The 25177-nt window shown below is 44.5% G+C and overlaps 1 protein-coding gene across 2 annotated transcripts in view; it reads right to left on the minus strand.

Moving 5' to 3' along the window:
• Positions 1 to 2513: 2513 nt before the first annotated feature.
• Positions 2514 to 25177, minus strand: part of ube2e2 (ubiquitin-conjugating enzyme E2E 2) — a 32714-nt gene continuing 10050 nt past the window's right edge. For both annotated transcript variants that reach the window (XM_066676113.1, XM_066676121.1), the window contains exons 4-6: positions 6611 to 6743; positions 5302 to 5449; positions 2514 to 3229 (exon numbers count right to left, since the gene is read on the minus strand). In XM_066676113.1, the coding sequence (XP_066532210.1) occupies positions 3132 to 3229; positions 5302 to 5449; positions 6611 to 6743 (379 nt within the window). In that variant the 3' untranslated portion in view covers positions 2514 to 3131. The remainder of the gene's footprint in view (positions 3230 to 5301; positions 5450 to 6610; positions 6744 to 25177) is intronic.

The raw sequence follows: 25177 nt of genomic DNA on the forward strand, positions 1-25177 counted from the left end.
CCAATAACACAGAGTTAAATCCTGACCAATTCTGAGTCAGAACTTTGCCATTTCATGCTTCATGAAGATGATCAGTGTGTCTTTCTGAGGATGCCAAACCAGACTCGCACTGAAAAACCCTGACCCAAATGTGCACATGGCTCCCATATGAGTACAACACAGTACATCTGCCTTCCAGTGAAGTGTCCTTTCTTACTTTCACTTGGCAAGAGCTGCGTTGGTGTACTGTGCTACGTCTTACTCACGTGTAACTCTTGTGCACATTTGGATCCATCCTGTCCGTTCTAAGCAGTTCCTCGGTTTCATTTTCAGACACGCCTACTGGTCTCTTAAAAAAAGAGGCTGGCTAGTCTGTGGTGAACACTCTGTACTTTGTACATTGTACATAGCGTTCATCGCTCCAGCAGGCTGGAAAAATACAAGCCAGGACACCTCAGCGCTGGATCTGGCCTGGTGACAATTCCTAGAAGTCGAGCTTCCACTGAGAAACAGATATCAGCCACTACGCAGCGGTCAACTGGGGACAGCACCTAGGAACGGTCAGAAGCACAAACTGTAGGGATTTTTGTAGCAGACTGAAGACATTCCTGTCTTTCACAAACCCTCACATCTTCACTCAACATCTGTTCAGCACTTCACTGTTGCTTTATCAATCACTGTGCTTCTTAAAATGTATTTTTAATACATGACGTTTTTCCACTGCACGGTCCCTGCTCGACTCGGCACAAAAGTAAACATTGCAGAGTGCTGATTGGCCACAGAGATTTTGTACAAGGCGAAATGCAGACGTCCAGCACTAACTAGCTGCTAGTAACATCTTCAAGCCACAGCAGCGATCACAAATCCTAAAATTACCCCGTGGTCTTTTGAAGAGGTTCAAACGCTCCTTGGATCGGTGGCCGACGAAAGAATCCAGCGAGAGCTGGACGCTGCAACAAGGAAGGAACACACTCTACTGATCTGTCTAAACTGATGACGGAGCTGTGTTCAGTCCCAAACAACAACATGCTAATTCACAATGAGTAATCAATGCTTCACATTACTGTCGCTGTTGTTGTGGGGCTTTATAGTGAAAAACCAACCAGGGACAAAGAGAGTAGAACCGAGTAGTACCGTGCAGAGTCGAGTAGAGCTCGTACAATGCAGTGGAAATGGGCAGTAGTGAGCGGATCTTGTAGTGGGCGTGTCCTTACGTCTCATAATGTGGGTTTGTCACAGGACAGGATTATAAGTCGCATGTTAAACTACTAGAAAGTGCCATCTCACACATGGTCCCCATCGGACATTTAGGGTGACGCATAGTGTCAGTTATGTGTGTATACACTGTACAGACACTGGATGGTGCATCTCTATGATTGGTCTGAGAGCCTGTCCCCAGCTGCTGGGGTTTCTAAACCCTCGGTGTCTGTGTGAGACACTGCTCCCTCGTTGGTCCACCTTGTAGATGTAGAGTCAGAGACAGTAGCTCATCTGTCGCTGCACAGTGTGTGTCGCTCGTCCTCTAGCCCTTCATCAGTGACACAGGACGCTGTCGGCTGGATGTTTTTGGTCGGTGGACTGTTCTCAGTCCAGACACTGAGGGGTTTAAAAACTCCAGCAGCACTGCTGTGTCTGATCCACTCTACACCAGCACAACACACACTAACACACCACCACCACGTCAGTGTCACTGCAGCGCTGAGAATGATCCAGCGCATTGAGGAACAGAGTGAAAGGGGGCTAATAAAGTATGCAGAGCAACAGTCTAACCATACAACTACCAAGTGCTCCTGTGTGGTCAGTGGAGCTGAGAGAATGGACAGTACGTGTGGAAACAAAGAGGTGGTCGAACGCTGTGGCTGACCGGTGTCTGCCTGGTAACCATAACGAAAGGCAGAGATGAACCAATCAGCAGCCACACAACTGTAAACCGTTATCCAATCAAATCGGTTCCTCGACTTTATGGAGGGAACACGATAGCTGTGGTAAATATGCTGGTGAAGTCTCCTGTGTAGCAGAGACGTGTCGGTTTGATTTTACACCACTCTTCTTACTATATTCTGCCTCTTGAGAATATAAGAGTCCTCACAAATATTTTTTTTTTTTAAAGTAAAGCGCATTGAACACATTGAACTGCCTTTGTGTACGAGTGTATAAACCGATCACCATTTTAAACGATAGAACTTGTAAAACCAAATTACGCCTCACGTTGCCCTATTTCTCAGAGCGGAAGAAACATCTTTGACCTCTTTAAAGTGAAAGTTAGGGCCACAGAGGAAGTAGCTTCAAAAGCTTGTGATCGTCAGCACGATTAAAGACGTTTACTCTTTGGAAAGAATGAGAAACTGAGGACACAATCTGGACGCGTTAGTTTCAGCCACAGTGTTTTATTGGATGTAGTCCATTAAGCAAGTGTACAACAAACCTCACTGTCCGGCGACGCGGCGTTGTCACTATGTACAGGCTTGACTTCTGCTCTATCCACTAGCAAGACTTGACTTTTTTTTTGTTTTTGTTTTTTGTTTTCTTTCTTCTTTTCTTTTACCCAGTGGCTGCTTGGACAGTGTTTAAAAAATACATACAAACAAAACAGGAGGGTGTTTCCAATCCTCAGCCGGTTACATGCACAAACCTTGGTTGACTTCCATCAGAAAAAAAAAAAACCCAGTAAAGCAAAGAAAATAAAGGTGTGTGGTGGTAGTGTGGTTTTATAATCTGCTATTTTTTTTGTTCCTGGTGCCACTTCAAAAGTAAAGATATACATACATTAAGTTGAGCGACAATAGTAGTAGTAATAATAATAGTAACAACAATAATATTTTCCTCCTAGGATAATTCAAACATTCAGATAGTTGGAAAATAAAAATCCCAATCTACTCTTTGTATAAAAAAGAAGCTTTCAAGTCAACAAGGAACAAAAGACAGTTCTCTTCACAGAAAGGTTTCTAAGAGAAGGAGGGGGTGGAGAGGGGGATTATATACTGTTGCACTTGGTGAGTGTGCTCTGAGAGATGGAGGGGGGAAAAGAGGTAGACAGAGAGAGAGAGAGAGAGAGAGAGAGGGAGGTGTAGTGGGGTCAGAAAAGGGAGAATTTGAAGCGAGATAGAGATAGAGAGAGAGAGAGAGGGACGAGGGTCTTCAGAGGATCTTCTTTATGTGGCGTATCTCTTGGTCCACTGTTTGGCTATTCTGTCATGTTCCGTTCTGTTGGTCAAGTATTGCGTGGCGATGCTCCCGACGAGAGGATCAGCTGCAGCAGAAATGAACAGTTTAAAGTTCAGGAAGTCAATACACACCGCGTTAAACAGATATAACAGATGTTATACTGACACCTAGTGGCGCGTGTTTGAGACTCACACTTTCTCTTACTCCTGGAAGTGCTGAAAAACGTGAGACACCCCAAAACAACATGACATTTGCCACAGATTTTTCTGTTTGATCGATGTCGGTCCTCCAACCCCCACACTACACCGTCCGCCCTGAACGAAACACCACACACTTTCAAACCTCGCCAAAGTTTCTCATGAACTGCTTCCTCTTGAAAGCAGGTGGGTGTTTCTCATAAGCTACACTCTCAAATAAAAACTGTGGTGGTACCTTACTCTATTATAATCTCCAGGATTTATGTTTTATTCGACACACAATTATAGCGAACGATTACAAATATTCCCCCTCTTCTGGAGTAGAGAATGTATTGTACCTTTAAGGTAACACCACTGCTGTACCTTTAAATGTACAGGGGTTAGACAATGAAAGTGAAACACCTGTGATTGTAGTGTGGGAGGTGTCATGGCTAAATTGGAGCAGCCTGGTGCCAATCTTCATTAACTCCACACTGCACCAGTAAGACCATGTGCATCCAATGGTTCAAACACTGTGTCCTGAAGGCGGTGCCGTGTATCAGGACGACAATGCACCAATACACACAGCGAGACTGGTGAAAGACTGGTTTGATGAACATGAAAGTGAAGTTGAACATCTCCCATGGCCTGCACAGTCACCAGATCTAAATATTATTGACCCACTTTGGGGTGTTTTGGAGGAGCGAGTCAGGAAACGTTTTCCTCCACCAGCATCACGTAGAGACCTGGCCACTATCCTGCAAGAAGAATGGCTTCAAATCCCTCTGACCACTGTGCAGGACTTGTGTATGTCATTCCCAAGACGAACTGACGCTGTATCGGCCGCAAAAGGAAGCCCTACACCACACTAATACATTACTGTGGTCTAAAACCAGGTGTTTCACTTTCATTGTCCAACCCCTGTAGATTACACTGTTGGTGCCTTTAGTGACAGTAATGTACCTGTACTTTTGCAGTGTACATGTGAACAAACATGGCGGATTGCATTGAAACATTAACCTCTGCTTGGCCCTCATTGGTTTTATCGTTTTTTGGGATTTTTCATATATACGAGTCACTATTGGGCGACCCAGAATGCACTGGGAGAAGATCTGAGGAGGAAATATTGGATTGTGGACCTCAAAATCAGCGCCGATCATCTTGTAGCTAATGTCTGTAGGGCCAGACATTACATTACCCACGGCTAACTCTGACTGGCGACAACTGCACGGCCTCCACTGTCTAGAGTTTACAGTGTATATTGTATATTATGATTGTACTTGCTCAGTGCAGTGGTGTGCTTTGCTGGAGGAATGCTGTTTCGTTTCACTGTGAACTGTACACTGTTTATGGTTGAGATGACATTGAAATCCACGTGAACTTCATAAAAACGTTTGGTGTCATGTGGAGGACCACGAGTCAGCTACCGCCCCAGACCCTGAGCAACTGTGAAACTCCAAATGTGGGACTTCCCTGGCAAGGAAAACTCCATCCTGGACGACCTGTGAGAGGGATGCCTCACGCTCTGCAGGACCTGAACACGCAATCTCGAGGGACCACCATCACCAGAGATGGGATGTGAACTGGGTTTGCTTAGTAACTCACTATAGGAGCCCCTCTGGGGTGTCTCAGGAGTCTGAGAGGCTGGAAAAGTGGTTCCTCTTATGACAACTTCATTTTTGATGGTTAAAAACAACAGAACCTTAAATCTCACCTGCATCAACTGACATTGTTACTTAATTATTAATTACTGAACCTTTATATTGCCACCAAACTTACATCTTTATTTTGGAAAGCGCGCTCCCTTTTAACAAAATATTGACTTCATCCTCCACAAACTACGTCATTCTCAAATTATTGAGTTACATCACAAAACACTGATTTAATTCTCCATATCTTACATTCACAGGTATTCCCCAAAATGCTGTGGTGAGAGATGAAGGGTGAACAATAACAATGAGTAAACAATAACTGTTCGTACCTGGGTTGCAGTCAGTGAGCAGAGAGCAGATGGACAGCAGCACTTTGGAGATGGTGAGGGCAGGACTCCAGTTGTCCTTCAGGATGTCCAGACAGATCACTCCCTGACTGTTAATGTTGCAGTGATAGATCCTTGTACGAAATGTTACCTGAGGGAGAGAGAGAGAAAGAGAGAGTGAGCAACTTAATTAGCCTCAAAAGAAGCATTAACTGAGTGAGAAGTGATTCACTAGGCTCCCACGGAGCACTGTGGGATTAAGTTTGAATTGGACTCAGTGGAGGATACGAGTAGTAAGCGTTATAGAAAAGCACGGGACACTGTGGAGCAGCTGTGCTAAATGCTAAATGCCAGGTGTCGGCTTGAAGGCCATGAATCCAGCAGCATCGAGTGATCCAGCTATATCCAATACCTCTGGGCAGAGCTGGAGTGGTGTTTGTGATCCGCAACTAATCATCCAACACCAGCCTACTGAGATTACTGCAGCCGAATGCCATCAAATCCTCACATATCCCACCACCTAGTGTGAAGGCTTCTTAGAAGTGCAGGGGGACAAACCGGATCGGTTATGAGAAGAGCTCTCCGTTGTGTATTGCTACGCATTGCTTCATGGGAATAGAGTAAATGCAATAACGACTTCTCGTTAATAAACGTGTGAATATAAACAATAACACGGACTTATATGGAAATATGTGGTTGTATAAGAGCAGCAGAAAAGCATTCACACGCACTCACACCTGCGGAGAATTACACACACTCACCCAGTCACTCACACACACCTGTGGACGTCTTTAAAAAACCGTGAGCCGATCCATTTCGCTGCAACTGGCACAGAAACAGCACCCACCCCCACGGTCCCTACTGAGAGAAATGTGCAATTTCCACCCAACACCTCAACCCACACGGACTAAATATAAACATACATAACCCCAGAGGAGTGTGAAGTAGTGCAGTTAAAAGTTTTTGGATCTCTGGCTTTTAAAGCTCTAAATCCACAACAGAGAACGGGAAGAGAGTGACAGTGGACACCGTGAAGGGAGAGAAATAAACAGTATATTCATCAGAGTGGCATTTTCTATGATAAAAATAGTAAACAACACTGTGATTGCGACCAAGAAAACCAAGACAATCCGGCTTTAGCTGCGTCCGTTTTCCCGTGAACAGCACAGGGTTTGGTTGCCTCAGTTTTTATTACTACTGCAGTTTGAACGCTGCACTCTTTCAAAACGTCGTTTTGACACCACATTAAGAGAAGCGATGGGCTAAAATTCTTAAACCACACACGAGTGAAGCCTGCTGTAGTATCTCTCACCTTGGGTGGTTTGAAAGGGTAGTCGGGTGTGAAAGCGATGTCGAGGAAGAACACCCCTCCTTCATACACAGACCCCGGGGGTCCCAGGATGGTGGACCTCCACTCGTAGATGTTGTCTCCTTTGGGACCCGCGCTGTGGACACAAACGAGACACGGTGAACTGCTGCTTTCCTGCACTTGTTTGATCAACTTTTACTGTGTGTAAAACGTCCCTGTGAAGAGCCAGGGACAGTCATTTTGACCCTTCGCCCGCAAGATCCCAACGAATATAGACTGGTGAATACCCTGTGTATATAGTGTTCTCTTCAGTAAACATAAGAAGAAAATATAATGTTTTTATTCCATTTTAAATTATTTTAAAGTCAAGCTGAAAAGTAAAACCACACTTTATACCGTTGTCTCAGTCTTAAATCCAATTAAACAGAACAGTAAATCGTTTTGCGAACTTTTACTCGAACTATAGAATTTTCCTTGCTGTAAAACACCACCCATGACGTGGGCAGACAAACACAAACATCTGTCACGTCATATTTTAACGCCTCATCCACCACCACGACCATGAAACCATGGGCAGCCAATGTGTGTTTGGTTGTGTGTTACCAATGATGATCCCCCTCTTCCCTTAAAACACCACAGCATTGAGTTCAGGGGCTCTGACTCTGACGTTCTGAAGAGGGCAGGTACGGAGAGAGATTAGTGTCAAAATACTTTACAAATGTGTAAATGTTAATCCACAAATTAAACACAAGTCACAGATATGTCACTGTTTACAAATGAACACATCCCAATCTGTGTCTCTCAGTCTGCAGTTTGTACAAATACAGTTACATTCATAAAACATGTGTTTGTTTTTCATAGATATATCACAATTTAATGCGAAAATAAATACATTTGTTTAAATTTACATTGAATATATTTGTAAAGGAAGGACTGGCGCCCCCTCCAGGGTGTGTTCCCGGTAGACTCTGGACCCACCGCGACCCTGAACTGGATAAGGGTTACAGACAATGAATGAATGAATAGTTGCAACTTTTCTAGGAAGGCTTTGAGTGTTGGAATATTACTGTGAGGATTTGATGGCATTCAGCCTTGAGAACATTAGTGGCCAGGCACCAACGTTGTTTGATTGATTAGCTCTGGATCACAAACCTCACTCACAAGGTGTTGGATGGGGTTTTGTCAAAGAGGTGCGGTTTGTACCTGCTGAGCATCTTATTTCTGTAGAGATTTTACTGTTTGCAAAACTGAACCCAGCTGACATTTATGGGGCAATCTCCTAAAGTTCAGCAGAATGTTTATTATCCGGATGCTGGCTCGAGTCCGGGGGAGAATCGCACCAACGGCAGCAGAGCAGTGTGGGAGGGGGAGGGCTTTAAATCCTAAATATGGCACTTGTCAACAAGGGAATCCAGCAGAGGTGACAGCCCTTTGAATTGGAGTGGTCATTAAACCTCCAGGGAAAGACCATTTCCAACAGAGCTGGTCCGGCCGTATAGATAAGACATTGTTTGATGCCTTCTATTTAAAATGAAGATATCACTAAAGTATTTAGGATTTAAACGTTTCTTGTTTATTTGAATTTTGAATTGAAATCAAATATTAAATTTATTTATTAATATTTACACTTATATAGCACCTTTCTAAATACCCAAAGACGCTTCAACACTGAATCCATGTGCTCAGTGATATCACAGCGCATCCAACAGTAAACAATGTTTGAAAAGAAGAAGCCGGCCGCCTGTGTCCCTCATGATGTTTTCTACTCAGCTGCTTCAATCAATAGGTCACACTGATTCATGGGTTAATTAATAATTAACCTGTAATTAGCTTGTTGTCTGCTCCGGATGCTGTGATCAATGCCTTTTCACTCGATTCTAATTCCATTTCTGTCCTATAAAGAAATGAAAGTATAATGACTGGTATATATTTCCTTTTTTTTTTTTTTTTTTGCTTTTGAGAATGTCATCCTCTTAAACCTTCGCTTTGAAGCCTGGTTCGGTTTGTTTTAGTAATGTTTATCTCTTAATAATCACAGGTATGACCTAAGCCTAAAAGCTATTGCATGACTAATTTTTTAAAACAAGTTTGTCTTTGTGTAACGTGAAATATATCAGGACGGTTAGGACGGGACATGACTTCATCCGTCAGGATTTGACTGGATTGTGAAAAGCCAGTGTTTCAAAATAGTGTTTGACTCATTTTTCTCAAAACGGATGTGTTTGTAGAGTTTGTTTCAGTGAATCAGGGTCCAACATGATCGCATCTGTTTAATTCATTTTATTTTGACGACTTTTAGAACCAGGGATGTACCGATTTAGAATTTTTTTGGGCCGATACCATAACCGATAGTTAGCACCTTTACGGATAGCCGATACCGATAATAAATGCTAATTGTATCTACAGGCATCAGTGCATATGCACAACAAAGGCACCAAGTTATCAGTCGTAATATCAGCTAAATTCCAACATCGGACCGAAAGCAATGACTAAAAAAATCCACATATCGGCAAATGATAAAGCGGCCGCAGATATATCATGCTTCACTACTCACTATTCATTCATTCATTCATTATCTGTAACCCTTATCCAGTTTAGGGTCGCGGTGGGTCCACACAGAGAGAACACACCACACTCCTCACAGACAGTCACCCGGAGGAAACCCACGCAGACACAGAGAGAACACACCACACTCCTCACAGACAGTCACCCGGAGGAAACCCACGCAGACACAGAGAGAACACACCACACTCCTCACAGACAGTCACCCGGAGGAAACCCACGCAGACACAGGGAGAACACACCACACTCCTCACAGACAGTCACCCGGAGGAAACCCACGCAGACACAGGGAGAACACACCACACTCCTCACAGACAGTCACCCGGAGGAAACCCACGCAGACACAGGGAGAACAAACCACACTCCTCACAGACAGTCACCCGGAGGAAACCCACGCAGACACAGGGAGAACACACCACACTCCTCACAGACAGTCACCCGGAGGAAACCCACGCAGACACAGGGAGAACAAACCACACTCCTCACAGACAGTCACCCGGAGGAAACCCACGCAGACAGAGAGAACAAACCACACTCCTCACAGACAGTCACCCGGAGGAAACCCACGCAGACACAGAGAGAACACACCACACTCCTCATAGACAGTCACCCGGAGGAAACCCACGCAGACACAGAGAGAACACACCACACTCCTCACAGACAGTCACCCGGAGGAAACCCACGCAGACACAGGGAGAACACACCACACTCCTCACAGACAGTCACCCGGAGGAAACCCACGCAGACACACAGAGAACACACCTCACTCCTCACAGACAGTCACCCGGAGGAAACCCACGCAGACACAGGGAGAACACACAACACTCCTCACAGACAGTCACCCAGAGGAAACCCACGCAGACACAGGGAGAACACACCACACTCCTCACAGACAGTCACCAGGAGGAAACCCACGCAGACACAGGGAGAACACACCGCACTCCTCACAGACAGTCACCCGGAGGAAACCTACGCAGACACAGGGAGAACACACCACACTCCTCACAGACAGTCACCCGGAGGAAACCCACACAGACACAGAGAGAACACACCACACTCCTCACAGACAGTCACCAGGAGGAAACCCACGCAGACACAGGGAGAACACACCGCACTCCTCACGGACAGGCACCCGGAGGAAACCCACGCAGACACAGGGAGAACACACCACACTCCTCACAGACAGTCACCCAGAACGGGAATCAAACCCACAACCTCCAGGTCCCTGGAGCTGTGTGACTGCAACACTACGTGCTGCACCACCATCAGAAGTGTTCAGTCTCAAAAATGACATCATCGATTTATCGTACGATTGCCGTATTACGTTTTTGCCGAGCTGAGTACCACCCCCTGTGTTTACTGCCGTGTTTGTTTACATATTGTTTACACAGATATTTCAGCCACGTACTCTGTTCTATTCTCTGGTCTCCATTTCTGGAGCTGTTGTTGATTTGTTTGAAAACAGTGGTGTGATTTAATGTATGTATAATATATTGAGGACATTTCAGGTTTTTAAAAAATTATTAATTAATTAATAAATATATCAGAAATATTCTTAATATAACTACAATTTGCTAAAGGTTCGTTGCTCTTAAAAAGTCTTAAAATGACCCTAATATGATCCATTGCAATTATTTCTGGGAAAAAACATATCAGCTTTTGTGACAGGTTTCGAAACAACCCTTTAAAACCTTTTATCTAAAAAGAAAACACTGCGCAGGTGAGCAGAGTAGGGGGAGCTGGGGATAAGGCAGGGTTCTTTGTTGCATTTTATCTGTGTGTACACAGCATTTACAACTCCATTTGCATTGTGGCAGAGGTTCAATGCGAGTGCAGGCACTGAACTGCTGAAGTGTTTACACAATGCTGTATTTGAGGAATAAACTGCTGTGGATGAAAGCGGTGGGTTTCAAAAACATGGAAATGTCACTGACACAGAAATGCATTCCCGTTCACTACGGCTCGTGTAAGCAATTCCGCAGTATGTGCATGGGAACACTCCAACAAATGGGAATTCTGACCCAAAATGGCTTTCGCTGCGTGTCTGCTGGCAGAGACTGACTTCATTTTGAGGCACTTGGGGAAATAATAGGCCAGAAATCATGACAAGAGGTTCACCACAAATATGAGGGCTGTTTATGGGTTTGTGTGTGTGTGTGTGTGTTTATATTTAGAACATCTAATGAGAACATTTTTGTTACGGGGTATAAATACATACGCCTGAAGAACAAGGCTCTACAATAACTAAAGTAGGGACTGGGTGAGTATATAGGAATTGTAGGCTAACTTTGTCATACTTAGACTGCAGTAGATTCTGACACACACTACCGTGAGGATTTGATGGTATTGAAACAAGACCACTGGTGAAATCGGGTACTGATGTTGAATCACTAGATCTGGATTGCAGTCACCGCACTAGGGTCGGGCGGTAAAATGGTAATTCTGAAAAAAAAATGTACGGTATCTCAAAATGATGGCAGTATTTATGCCCTGTATGTTTTGTGCCAGATTCCTGTTCTGTGTACGCCTTTATTCATCAAAACACATAGAAACTCATCACCTGTTTGTTCCAGAAACTCAACATACTGCAGCCTTTTGCTGCATTTTTTTAAGAAACAGAATTAAAAACAGTGCTCCTCTGATTTAAGATTATTTTTCAGCCTCCAAAACACCAACCACCATCTCCGTGTCTCTCTGCTGAAAACCTGACATAAATAAGCAGCCCAGTGTGTGAAGCGCCGCGTGGATAATGAAGGGTGAGGAACATCTGGCGGCTGGTGCTGAGGAGAGAGCCGTGATCGGGGGCCAATTACACGCTGGAAGCAGCAGATGTAGTCGGTCATAAATGGAGGTGCTGCTGCTGCTGAGCTCGAACTCAGATAAAGGAGGAGGTCTCCACCGTGATGTTTGCGGAAATGAGGGCTGATCACGAACGCTAATGATTACAGCCTGCGGGAACACTGCTCTTCAGCAGAGCCAGCCGTTTGCTACTTGTTCCACACAGAAAACAAAGGAAGACAGAACGTAATGAACATACGAGAGAACACAGTTGTGGGGCTTAATGCAACTTCTGTGAAACGCTTTTGTCAAAACACCACAAAGATCAAACCCTACAGCAGCGTTCTCCCCATGTCTACACAGCCCCGTACAGAACGACCGGTTTCAGCGCCTTTTCCTTTAAACGATAACGAGCCGTTCGCTGTTCACCCCGACCCTGAGCGCACAGCAGTGATAAGGGGGAGGAGCAGAAACTTCTTGTTTTTAGCCGTTTTCGCCACGCATTAGTGTGCACATAAATTGGAAAAGCTATTTTCATCATGCTGCATGTCCCTTTTATAAAGATGCTTGCTTAGACAGGACTACTCTAAACTGTAAACCCCACTTACAAATATGTTCTGCTCTGATGCACAAATGTGGTTTTGTGGGTTGTGGCTAGACGCTGAATCTGCTAATCTTAGCTGGAGGAGAGTCGTATGCAAAAGTCTAGATGCTGCTGGTCACATGACGTTAATTTCTATAACTGAATAAACACTGTAAGTACAATAAGAGGAGTTCAAATAAGGAATCTGTCCCCCATCGCTGCACTAACAGCTTATACTCTTCAGGGAAAGATTTTTCACAAAAATTTGACTGTATTCAGCAATAAAAAGATTTGTGAGGACCAGTACTAATGTTAACATGGTTAATTCTGGCACTCCAACTCATTCCCAAGGTAGTGGATGCTGCTCCATGTCTCGAGCTTGTTTCACAGCTAGGGCTGGACGATATGGCCAAAATTTATATCACAATATATTTCTTCATTTTGCTCAATATAATGTCATCCCCATACTGATATAATTGATATAAATTAATGTAGTCATTGTCTGTAAGTGCTTATTCAGTTCAGGGTAGCAGTGGGTCCAGGCGCAAGGCAGGAACACACCCTAGAGGGGGCGCCAGTCCTTCACAGGGCGACACACACAAACACACGCATTCATTCACTCACACACTCACACCTACGTACACCTTTGAGCTGCCAATATAAATGCCACAGAAAATTATCAAAGACGCTCCTAATGGATGCCTTCTGAAAAATTAATTTGCCAAATCTGTGAACCCTTCTCCTGTGAAACTATGCGATGCTTTAGAAATAAAGCCCCCACCATTTTACAAACCCCAGGGGATAGAAGGAAGGAGGTGGAAGGAGTGTGAGCCTAGAACAAACACTAGAAGAGACGCTGAACTGACAGCAGTGCCTTGTAATGAACGTCACTCAGTAAATTATGTATTCTGAAATATCAAGGACGTGTTTAATCATATCATCATTACAGAAATGTATACGTTTTCTATCACAAATTATATTGATATTGAATTGTTATCTAGCCCTAATTCAGCCATAGCTTGGGAATAATCATGGCAACCTTATGCTCATTTCCAGCTCGTCCAGAGTGTCGCACAAAAGTGAACATCTGTGAGGTGTGATTTTTTTTTCTCCTCACTCATCAACAAGAAAAGCCAGGAAGTTGTGATGCTGTCACTAGAGAGACATTTGAAGCTTGTAGAGTATCAGCCTCCGCAGACCACTCTGTGTGTGTGTGTCCAATAGGCACTGACCTCTGGCTAAATGCTAAGTCAATAGTTTTAAAGTACATGCCAGGACTTGTGGTTCCCCGGCAACAGCCCCAGCCCCCAGCGCGAGCGGAAGGATTCATGGCAGCAGTGTGGAGGCTACACCTCAGCCCTTTTCTATTTGAGGAACCGGCTTAGAGACAGAACCCAACAGCCTGAGGATGTGAGTCAGGAGACGAATGGCTCCGTATTTCTCCTTCACGGCTTTCAATAAACAAGCCCATAGTGGGACCTCTTTTTACATTTTATACCAAAGATACCACACGGAGACCCTTCAGCTACTGTGCCTCATAAATCACAGGCGTCAGTTTCACCTTCATTCTTCAAGCATCCGGAAACCTCACCAAAAACGGAGGTGAATTAGTTTATTGATGTTTTGGTATGAGTCATATATATCATGTAAAAAATCTATAGGAACGCAAGGTGTAAATTAAATGGGAGCAGCTGCACATGAGCCTTACAGCACTATGCCAAATGACAGGTGTGGGCTAGAGGAGTTCATACACTCACTCAGTTCACAGCTAACCCTCATTCACAGCTGTGGATAATCTCACCCACCAACTCAGTCACTCACCAACTCACACCTGTAGACAATTTCACACACACACACACACACCTGTGGTCAATTACACACACTCTTCCAGTCACGCACTCTCTCACACATGTGGACAATTTCCCACAGCCAATCCGACCAATGTGTGTGTTTAGACTTTAAACTGAGCACCCAGAGGAAACCCCTGCAGACACAGTGAGAACACACCACAATCCTCGAGTCCCAGGTCCCAGAGACCTTAGAGCTGTGTGGCAGGGACACTATCTCAAAATCACCATCATCGGAGGAGCTTGTTTGTACAGAGTCTTATCACTGTTTCACCTCGTAACCATCGCTGCGAAAACAGAACAGACGCAACCACATCCTCTGTGCTTAGGTTAACAATCGCATCGAACGGGAGCAGAGAGCTTTCATTGAGCCCAGTGATGTGTCTAGTTAAACCCAATGCCATGTGAAACATGAATACATAAAAGCTTAATAACCTGCCGCCCACAGTTCATTAAAGCGCCGCCACACTGTTTTCTACGAAAGCTCAGTTTATTTCCCCACTGCAGAGCTCAGCGCTGTGCCTCAGACGAACCTCTGCCTGTGTTTTCCAGAAGACACCATTACGTGCACGTTACATTTGAATCACTCCTTTACTGGAAAAACAAACCATGTTTCAAACACGTTAAAATAGAGGTTGATAATATTAATTAAATCAAATAATAATTAAAAAAACAACGACACATTTACTAAAAATCAGTGGCTGTATGTGCTAGCTCTCTGTAACGGCTCAGGAGCACTTTCTGTGCAACGCTGTCTGAGCCACGACAGTTACAGATCACTTAAGGTGGAGCCACCTCTACATTGCAAACTCTAGAGTGCATGAAAGTAAACGCAGACTGTAAGTGCTACAAAACTAAACAGCTCGAGTTACAGATGGTATTCTGTGGTTATTCAAACAGTGAATAAAAACTTACAAAGAAGTCAAATTTCAGCCACGTAAACAAGTCGGCACCATTTGGAACTCAAACATTCCGCACCACATTAAATTATGCAGAGCTTCTGAATGAAAACAAACAGCAATTCCCCAGAATCGTCTACGTTCCCTTTGAATTTAATAAACGTATAATAAACTTAATAATACTTATTTAATTAATAATCTGATCTTAATAGGATGCTTGTTTGAAAAATAGCTTGTCTGTGAGAAGGGCAGCACTGCATAGAATTCATAAAAAAGATGAATATTTGCAGGTAAATTGGGCCTATATTGGTCTCATATTTCTGTGATATTACTGGCTGTTGCCAAGCAGAAATCAAATTAGATCAGATTAATGTAAACCCAGATTTGACTGGATTATTTACAAAATCGAATGTTGTGCAATGTGGACACTGTTTGTCACACTTCTATGCTACTTGGAATGCTTTACATTAGATAGTGGACATTCGGTCACCAGAGACGTAGTAATTTCAGGTGCTGATGTTGGAGGATTAGTTCTGGATCACAAACACCACTCCAACTCATTTCAAACTTGACTGGATAGTGTTCCTTCACTCCAGAGAAATGACATTTTTCTCACTTTTCCACAAGTGAACACAGCTCTGGGTCTTAATGTACCGTCTGTGTCCTGCTTTGGACAAAACACCACAAGGACCTAACACCACAGCTGTACCCCGACCCCGAGGAGAGAGGAGCAGAAGCTCTGATTTTTATCCGTTTTGGCTCAGTTCTCTTTCTTCTCGGTTCTCGTTTTCTCAGTTTTTGCTCAGTGCTCTGCTTGAACAAGTCATTTTCTTTCATGTCTCCTTTAAAGTACCTGAATTAATGTATAATAAAGGATTGTAATAGAACAGTGGGTGAACAGATCAAACCAGAACATCTTTTCCCAAGTCATTGGCAACAAAAACAGTGTGTTGCACAATGAAGCAACATCCAAAATACAACACAAATATCAAAGCAGAGGCACCAACAACATCTCATCGTACTTCACAGGGAGCTGTTTCAACACAGGAAGCAGCTGCTTTTGTGTGCGATAACCCACTTGACCTCAAGCTAAATGTGAAACCGCTGAAGGGCTGGTGAGGAGGGTGTTCATCAGCTCGCTGCAGATCTCACACAAGCTTCACGAGTCCAATCTATCCTTTAACGCACATAAAACAGCCATCGTTCATTTCCCGTTCCTAAGTACAGAATGAAATCATAGCCCACGTCTAACCACGATTTGTGTAAACACACATCAAGCTGGACCACAGCTCTTTTCGGAGCAGATGGAGGAAGTCCTCCACGATCTTCACGTTGAAGGCTTAGGCATAAATGACACAATTAGATCATTCAAATCTGCACCTGATAAATCAAGTGCCTTTAAAGCTCCTGAAACACAAATACAAACAAGGTCATCCAAACCAAACGCGGTAAAACAGAGGCTCAAACCCAGGTGGGGTGGGGGGTGGCCCCCTTTTGGAGGGCAAAGGAAGGAAGTTTACATGTTCATGCTATGACATTTCCTTCATTTTTAGTCATTCAGTAAAGCTTTGTTTATTTCGTTTAAATAATAAACCAATGAGTCAAAATGAGTGCCATGTAACAAATATCATCAAGGAGTTTGGGGTGCTTATGAACCCATGGTTGAGGAGAGAAAACCCCCAGTCTGTTCCCCCAAGTGTGTCCTGTTCATATGAGTGTTTGTGTGTGTGTGTATATATATATATATATATATAAAGAGAGAGAGGGAGTCTCTGGAGGATTAACACCACTGCAGCAAATGGGTGAGAAATCTGAATTCCTCTTCATTCATGTGTAAAACAGGAGGAAGGTCGCACTATATGAACAAAACACAATGATCAGGAACACACACTGAAGAGGGTGCCAGTCCGTCACACACTCACCAAGTCCCTCACACCTGCGGATAACGTCACACAGAGAGTCCACCTACCCACATGTGTTATCAGACTGTGATGTAATTGAAGCCCCTACAGGAAACCCACGCAGATACAGGGGGACACTTTTGAGTCGCTAATCCACCTACCAACGTGTGTTTTTGGACTGTGGGTGGAAACCGGAGCACCCGCAGGAAACCCACGCAGACACAGGGAGAACACACCACACTCCTCACAGACAGTCACCCGGAGGAAACCCACACAGACACAGGGAGAACACACCACACTCCTCACAGCCCGTCACCCGGAGGAAACCCATGCAGACACAGGGAGAACACACCACAGTCCTCACAGACAGTCACCCGGAGGAAACCCACGCAGACACAGGGAGAACACACCACACTCCTCACAGACAGTCACCCGGAGGAAACCCACACAGACACAGGGAGAACACACCACACTCCTCACAGCCCGTCACCCGGAGGAAACCCATGCAGACACAGGGAGAACACACCACAGTCCTCACAGACAGTCACCCGGAGGAAACCCACGCAGACACAGGGAGAACACACCACACTCCTCACAGACAGTCACCCGGAGGAAACCCACGCAGACACAGGGAGAACACACCACACTCCTCACAGACAGTTACCCGGAGGAAACCCACGCAGACACAGGGAGAACACACCACACTCCTCACAGACAGTCACCTGGAGGAAACCCACGCAGACACAGAGAGAACACACCACACTCCTCACAGACAGTCACCCGGAGGAAACCCACGCAGACACAGGGAGAACACACCACACTCCTCACAGACAGTCACCCGGAGGAAACCCACGCAGACACAGGGAGAACACTGTACCCTAAAATGGGCTATATAAATAAATGATGATGGTGATGATGATGATGATGATTAGTCTTATGATGTAATAAAATAATAAGTAAATTTGGACCAATCTGTCTGGTCTGTTCACCATAAATCTTTGAGATGCTGTCTCAGCTGCAAGTGTTACCAACTAATGTTAAAAAAAAACAGAAATGAGGTTTTGTTCCAACAGTGACAATATGATAAGATACGAAGCGTTGTGAAAACATAAATGGAAAGGTAACAGACACAAAAGCATAAGAGAGACCTGGGACTCCCAAGCCCTTCATGTTTCCTGTTGCAAGTCGATGTGTACGGTCCTCCGCTGGAGCTCCAGGGGGCACGCAGGCTTTTATACAAAATCCAACAGACACACCTCCTTTAGATCTCAGAAACACCGAAGTGTCTGATTACTACACAAAGGTGTGTGAGACGAGGGTGCGAACTGAGAACTACAAAAGATAAAAACCCCAGGTGGAAATCTGCCATCCTCTGGAGTAAAGGTGTGTGACATGGGCTTGACAACACACACACACACAGAGGGTGTGTAAGATGAGCAAAGCATTGCTTGCGATTGCAACTGAGAAACCAACTCAGAACTAAGCAGAAAGGGCCAACTTACTGATACAGAGAGGAATGGTAACATCCACATGTAGAAAGTAGCATTAACGCTCAGCTCCAATTGTAACAAGATGTTTGAGCATTTCAATTGATCCATTCATGTTACGGGGTCATGTATGGAGCTAAGGTACTGACAAGTATCTGAATCAGAATCATTCATTATCTGTAAGCGCTTATCCACACAGACACAGGGAGAACACACGACACTCCTCACAGACAGTCACCCGGAGGAAACCCACGCAGACACAGGGAGAACACACCACACTCCTCAAAGACAGTCACCCGGATGAAACCCACGCAGACACAGGGAGAACACACCACACTCCTCACAGACAATCACCCGGAAGAAACCCACGCAGACAAAGGGAGAACACACCACACTCCTCACAGACAGTCACCCGGAAGAATCCCACGCAGACACAGGGAGAACACACCACACTCCTCACAGACTGTCACCCGGAAGAAACCCACGCAGACAAAGGGAGAACACACCACACTCCTCACAGACAGTCACCCGGAGGAAACCCACGCAGACACAGGGAGAACACACCACACTCCTCACAGACAATCACCCGGAAGAAACCCACGCAGACAAAGGGAGAACACACCACACTCCTCACAGACAGTCACCCGGAGGAAACCCACACAGACACAGAGAGAACACACCACACTCCTCACAGACAGTCACCCGGAGGAAACCCACACAGACACAGAGAGAACACACCACACTCCTCACAGACAGTCACCCGGAGGAAACCCACACAGACACAGAGAGAACACGCCACACTCCTCACAGACAGTCACCCGGAGGAAACCCACGCAGACACAGGGAGAACACACCACACTCCTCACAGACAGTCACCCGGAAGAATCCCATGCACACACAGGGAGAACACACCACACTCCTCACAGACAATCACCCGGAAGAAACCCACGCAGACAAAAGGAGAACACACCACACTCCTCACAGACAGTCACCCAGAGGAAACCCACACAGACACAGAGAGAACACACCACACTCCTCACAGACAGTCACCCGGAGGAAACCCACACAGACACAGAGAGAACACGCCACACTCCTCACAGACAGTCACCCGGAGGAAACCCACGCAGACACAGGGAGAACACACCACACTCCTCACAGACAGTCACCCGGAGGAAACCCACGCACACACAGGGAGAACACACCACACTCCTCACAGACAGTCACCCGGAGCAGGAATCGAACCCACAACCTTCAGGTCCCTGGAGCTGTGTGATTGCGACACTGCTGCCCCTGAATCAGAATATTTAATAGAATTTTGTATATTTGTATCTAGGCCAGTGTTGACCTCTGGCCTAGATCTGAATATTTCACCACCTCACAATTTCAAAACAAAAAGGCACAAAAAAGCACTGAAAAAATTCTAATTCATTAATTTAGTTTATTAAATGCATTAAAAAAATATTAATTCAAATTTTTTAAAAATCTGATAAACATAATTCGAATACAATACCGATAGCAACATGAAGGCTATGTCCCAAACAGCTCTGTGTTTCCTACGTAGTGCACTGCGCAGGAGATTAAACGATGACCTCTGCACCAAAACAATGCAGTGAATATTACAAAATGAGCCATGCAAATGAGAGCTGAACACCAATAGATGGGTGTTAGACTTATTGCTCAGTACCTGGGTGGAAAGCCATTATTTAACAACCTACACAAGGCTTAGGGACCCATTTATCCCATGCTTTCAGACTTAGGGAGCCCACAGAAAACTTACTGGGTGGTATTGTTTCACAATGAGGGGGTTGGTGGGCTCCAGACAGACATTAAAAGTGCAAATGCACTGAACAAGTGATTTTTCAAAACATATCCCCCTTCAACACAATGCAAGTAACATTGTTTTTCAAATTATACAAGAACATAAAACCTGACAAACGCTGACTCATTAACAATGAAATCTATTAGGGAACAGACATCTCTCTTACTGAGTTTCTCTCTGAATAATCTCCATTAGTTAAGAAGAATTGAACACTGGACTCCAGTGACTCATGTCCAGGTTGTTGAATATTAAAGCGGTAGTTCCCCGGAGCGAAGGTGTTAGGGTTGCACTTTGCTGCTGAAATATTCGTGACCTACCAATTTCAGAGTCACTTGCCAAATTGAGTCGAGTTAAATTAGCACCCACTGGTCCCCAGTGTACACCATGTAGTTACAGCGCTCTTAAAGGCTTACTGTAGGTGCTAATTTAACACTGGTGATTTTCACCGTACACCACAACCCAACACTGAGCGTATAAACCACAAATATGATCCTTTAACCACAAATAACCAACATACAGGCAGTGAAATATTTTCAACGTCAGACAGAAAAATTGTAACTGTTAGGTGATAGAGATAGATAGGGAACATGATTCATTATTCATTCATTCATTATCTGTAAGCGCTTATCCAATTCAGGGTCGCGGTGGGTCCAGAGCCTACCTGGAATCATTGGGCACAAGGCGGGAATACACCCTGGAGGGGGCGCCAGTCTTTCACAGGGTAACACAGACACACACACACACACACATTCACTCACACCTACGGACACTTTTGAGACACCAATCCACCTACCAATGTGTGTTTTTTGGACTGTGGGAGGAAACCGGAGCACCCGGAGGAAACCCACGCGGACACAGAGAGAACACAACAACTCCTCACAGACAGTCACCCAGAGCAGAATCGAACCCACAACCTCCTGTGTGACTGCGACACTAACCTGCTGCGCCACCGTTCCGCCCCATAGGGAACATGACTGTATCATATTCTCTAATAATTAATCTCCAGAACTTATATTTTGTTGTTTTAATTTACACAGTTCTACAATGAAATCTTATAAACATTCACCTCTCCTTCTGGGAAAGAGTGTAATATACCTTTAGTGGACAACACTGGCCCCTAAAAACACTGTTGTACCTTTTAAAGGTACGTTTACACTGTTTGTACGTGGTTTTATTACATCACACACTACTGCATATTCACATAAGATATTTGCATATTACAACACTGGCAGACTAGGGATGTCAAAGTTATTTAATCACTGAACATTTGAGCTTAGGCTCAATGGATGTAATTTGTCTACAGACAAAAATATTCAGCTCTAGCACTGACACAGGGTAATAATCATAATACCCAGAGCACAGTGTATCACAGGCTTGGGTTCTCCAACGCAAGACAAAAACATCATCAAGCGCCACAATGCTGAGTTTAGCAAAACATTTTTCCTTTGCTTTCTGACCATGTCTGGGCTGAGCCCCTAATTACTGCACAAAGAAGACAACCAAAAAAGTAAAAAAATAAATAAACACTACCCAAACACTACGAAACAATGTGTGATTATTCATGCACGGGCCGATGGCAAGGTCAGGAAAACCATCAACGTGCAAAACTAATTACCCAGAGATGCGTTTCGCTATGAGGCCGGGGCATGACGGAGCTGAGGCTGCAAACCGTGCTGTAATTGATGAAATCAAAGTGTTTAAGGTCCTCCACCGAACTCATACGTTCAATCAAAGACACATTTAGCCAGAGATGAACCCTATTAAAGCGCTCGCAGGAGCCGACATGTCCCATTTACCGTCTGTGGGATTGGCTGAGGCTGCTGAAATGGCTGCATTGCAGCAGCGATCGCACCTTGCTCTCGGAAAACAATTATCTAAGAAAAGGATACATTAGTAAGGTGTTAATCCTTATCACAATAGAACTTCAGCCGCGATTCTGCTCAGAGCATTTGATCAGGAATTATCTCGCGCAGGCACAAAGCGCGATGCTTCACCCTTGCAGCCAGCCTCTCTAACGGCGTATTCATTCAGTTAAGATCTTCCATTATAGAGGGCTGTGGTGATTATCAGAACAGGAACTTAATGAAGCAATCTTCCTTTCCTCTGACCGTGAAATACCCAGCTACCAATTACAGTCTCAGCGCAAAGGGGATTCGCAGCCTGCCCTGGATTTCCTCATATGATATGGTTCATTTTAATGCCATCATTTTATAGCTCATCTCCGGCACAAATGCCACGATTATATGTAAGCAATTAGCTCTGAAACAAGCGCTTAAAGAGGGAAATATTTGCACCGTCTAGGGCCGAGAGACTATCCTATTACCGCCAGTCTCTCAAGGATGCCGATGATGAAATAGAATTTTCCGTGTCGCTTCAAAAACAAATGTATTCTGCCCTGGCTGCCGCCGCGGAAAACGTAATTCTATTTTGCAAAGTACCGTGATAAAACCTTTTGGGTGTTTTGATTATTCTTGTAATCTGTTTTCCATGCGCATGTATTAGAAGCGCCGGCGGGGCCTTCAACTTCGAGGAGCGGGGAATTCGGGAGAAGAGTGTCTTCTCTCGCTCCGATTCAGTTAAGTGTGCCGGCAGCGATGTGAAACGCCAGCCGAAATACTCGCCTCGGGCCATTTATGTATAATACATCACAGATCATTATTTTAATAAACACGCTTTGCATAGGGCCCACGAGTGATACGACTCCTCCAACAATAAATAACAGACGTAGGCATGAATAAAGCCTGATGAAAAACAAGCCGTCTCACTCGTCTAAAGCGGGAATTGTCTTTATAATTATTCGCGCCTGAGAAATGCCATGCACGTTTCGCAGCCTGGTCTCCTACAGCAAAAACCGCATTTGTTTTTATGGCAATGTGTACATACTGGTTTATCAGTGCCACGGTTTATGATGACGTATGGATGGGAACAGTGGACAGTACTCCTTGTCTGGTTCCTTAGACACAAGATTTTGCATTGTATTGCCCCAACTGAACATTCGCACATTAATTCCACAAATTAACACAGTTCTGCGTCTGTGACCTGCTTTGGTCAAAACATCACAAGGATCAGAACCCACAGCAGCGTTCTCCTTGTGTCTACACTGCCTGCTCCTTTAAGTAAAAGTAAGCCCTCGCTGTTCATCCTGACCCGAGCAAACAGCACTGAGCAGCAAGGAGCGGAAGCTCTGGTTTTAGCCTTTTTCGCTCTGTTCTCTTTCGTCCCTATATTAACTCAGTTCTCTTATTTGTCCGCGCTCATCGTGTGGGTTTGGCTACGTTTAACCTCATCTTTGCGCTGTGATTGGACAGACTCAGACGAGGGGGTGGGCTATCTCTATAGTCTCTGCACTTGACGTCAGAAGCGGAGCAGAGTCAGAACGACTCGGTTTAGCCCATGTTTTCTGGCTCAGGCAGCGCTCAGAAATCTGCCTGGGTTAATATTACACCTCAAGGCTAACATAACAGCAATGAACAGCTTCTCTCGAGAAATCTCTTCCATCTGAGCTTGCTCCGATAGCTGGATTATTACAATGTGGCTCTGCTGCCAATGGCAGTGCAGACGAACGGGAGATTACAGAAAAAATTATAAACCTAAGTATGATTAGGAGAAGAATGTGACGTCCTGCGGAGCATGTTGTCAGTCTCCACAAGTTAATTCTTCACCGAGTAACTCTTTAATTCTGCTGCTTTCAACACCAGAGCTGTTATACCACAATTTTATCCTACAATGATCCTAATAACACAGCAGGGCAGACTGAATACAATCCGATCAGGATCTCATGAGTAAATAAGACAAAATTATGATTATTTTTAAGCCGACTGTATCATAAAAATATGTATGATGCCAAAAAAAGAGGGTTAGAACCAGACTGTTTTCTGCTCCTTATCAATGTTCAATTACACATATATTATACATGATGTAATGATGTTTTTCTAATGGCCACAAATCCATATTTTATACCAGAAGATTCAATAGCTTAATGGTCTGAACACCAGCACACATTTTCCTTTTCATCTCCCACTAGATTGGAATAAAATAAAAATGATAGTAAAGGAATCAAACCCTTTTAAAACACAAAGAAGGCAAAGACATGGCAGTATCCACCGCTGAAGTGGGTAATGTTTACTTTTCACTTATTTGTTCATGTGCCAAGACACAGCTGTTTGTTCCCCTGTGGGCTGCAGGATCCAGATCCACTGGCTTTCGCAACACACACACACACACACACACACACACGGAAAACAGAAAAGAGTAAACCCTCACACAGATCCATGTGTTAATCTGTTTCTTATCAGGTGCATTAACAACAATTTGCACATACAGGTACCTCACAAGCGTGAAAGGAGCTCCGCCAGCTCAGGTTCCTAAACAAACAGCATGAATCTTGAAGGCATAATGGAAGGTAAACAAGTGTGACTCCATCATCAAAGCCAACCACTTTAATTTGACAAGGAGCATATATCCTACTGCATACGGCTAAGGGGATGATTCAGGTGCAATACCTTCAGTGTCACGCATTGATCCGGGTTGTTTAACGTGTAGTCTTGCCTGTTGCCAGGTTTACAGCTCCATTATCTGTGCTGAATATGAAATTAGCAGAGCAGCAAATAGCTATTGGATTTACATCCCCATTATGAGCTTCGCCTGCTTTGACAACAAGAGAACTGGGCATGTAGGCGCAGAATACATCAAGC

This window comes from Hoplias malabaricus, chromosome 1 (genome assembly GCF_029633855.1).
Source record: "Hoplias malabaricus isolate fHopMal1 chromosome 1, fHopMal1.hap1, whole genome shotgun sequence".
NCBI lineage: Eukaryota > Metazoa > Chordata > Actinopteri > Characiformes > Erythrinidae > Hoplias > Hoplias malabaricus.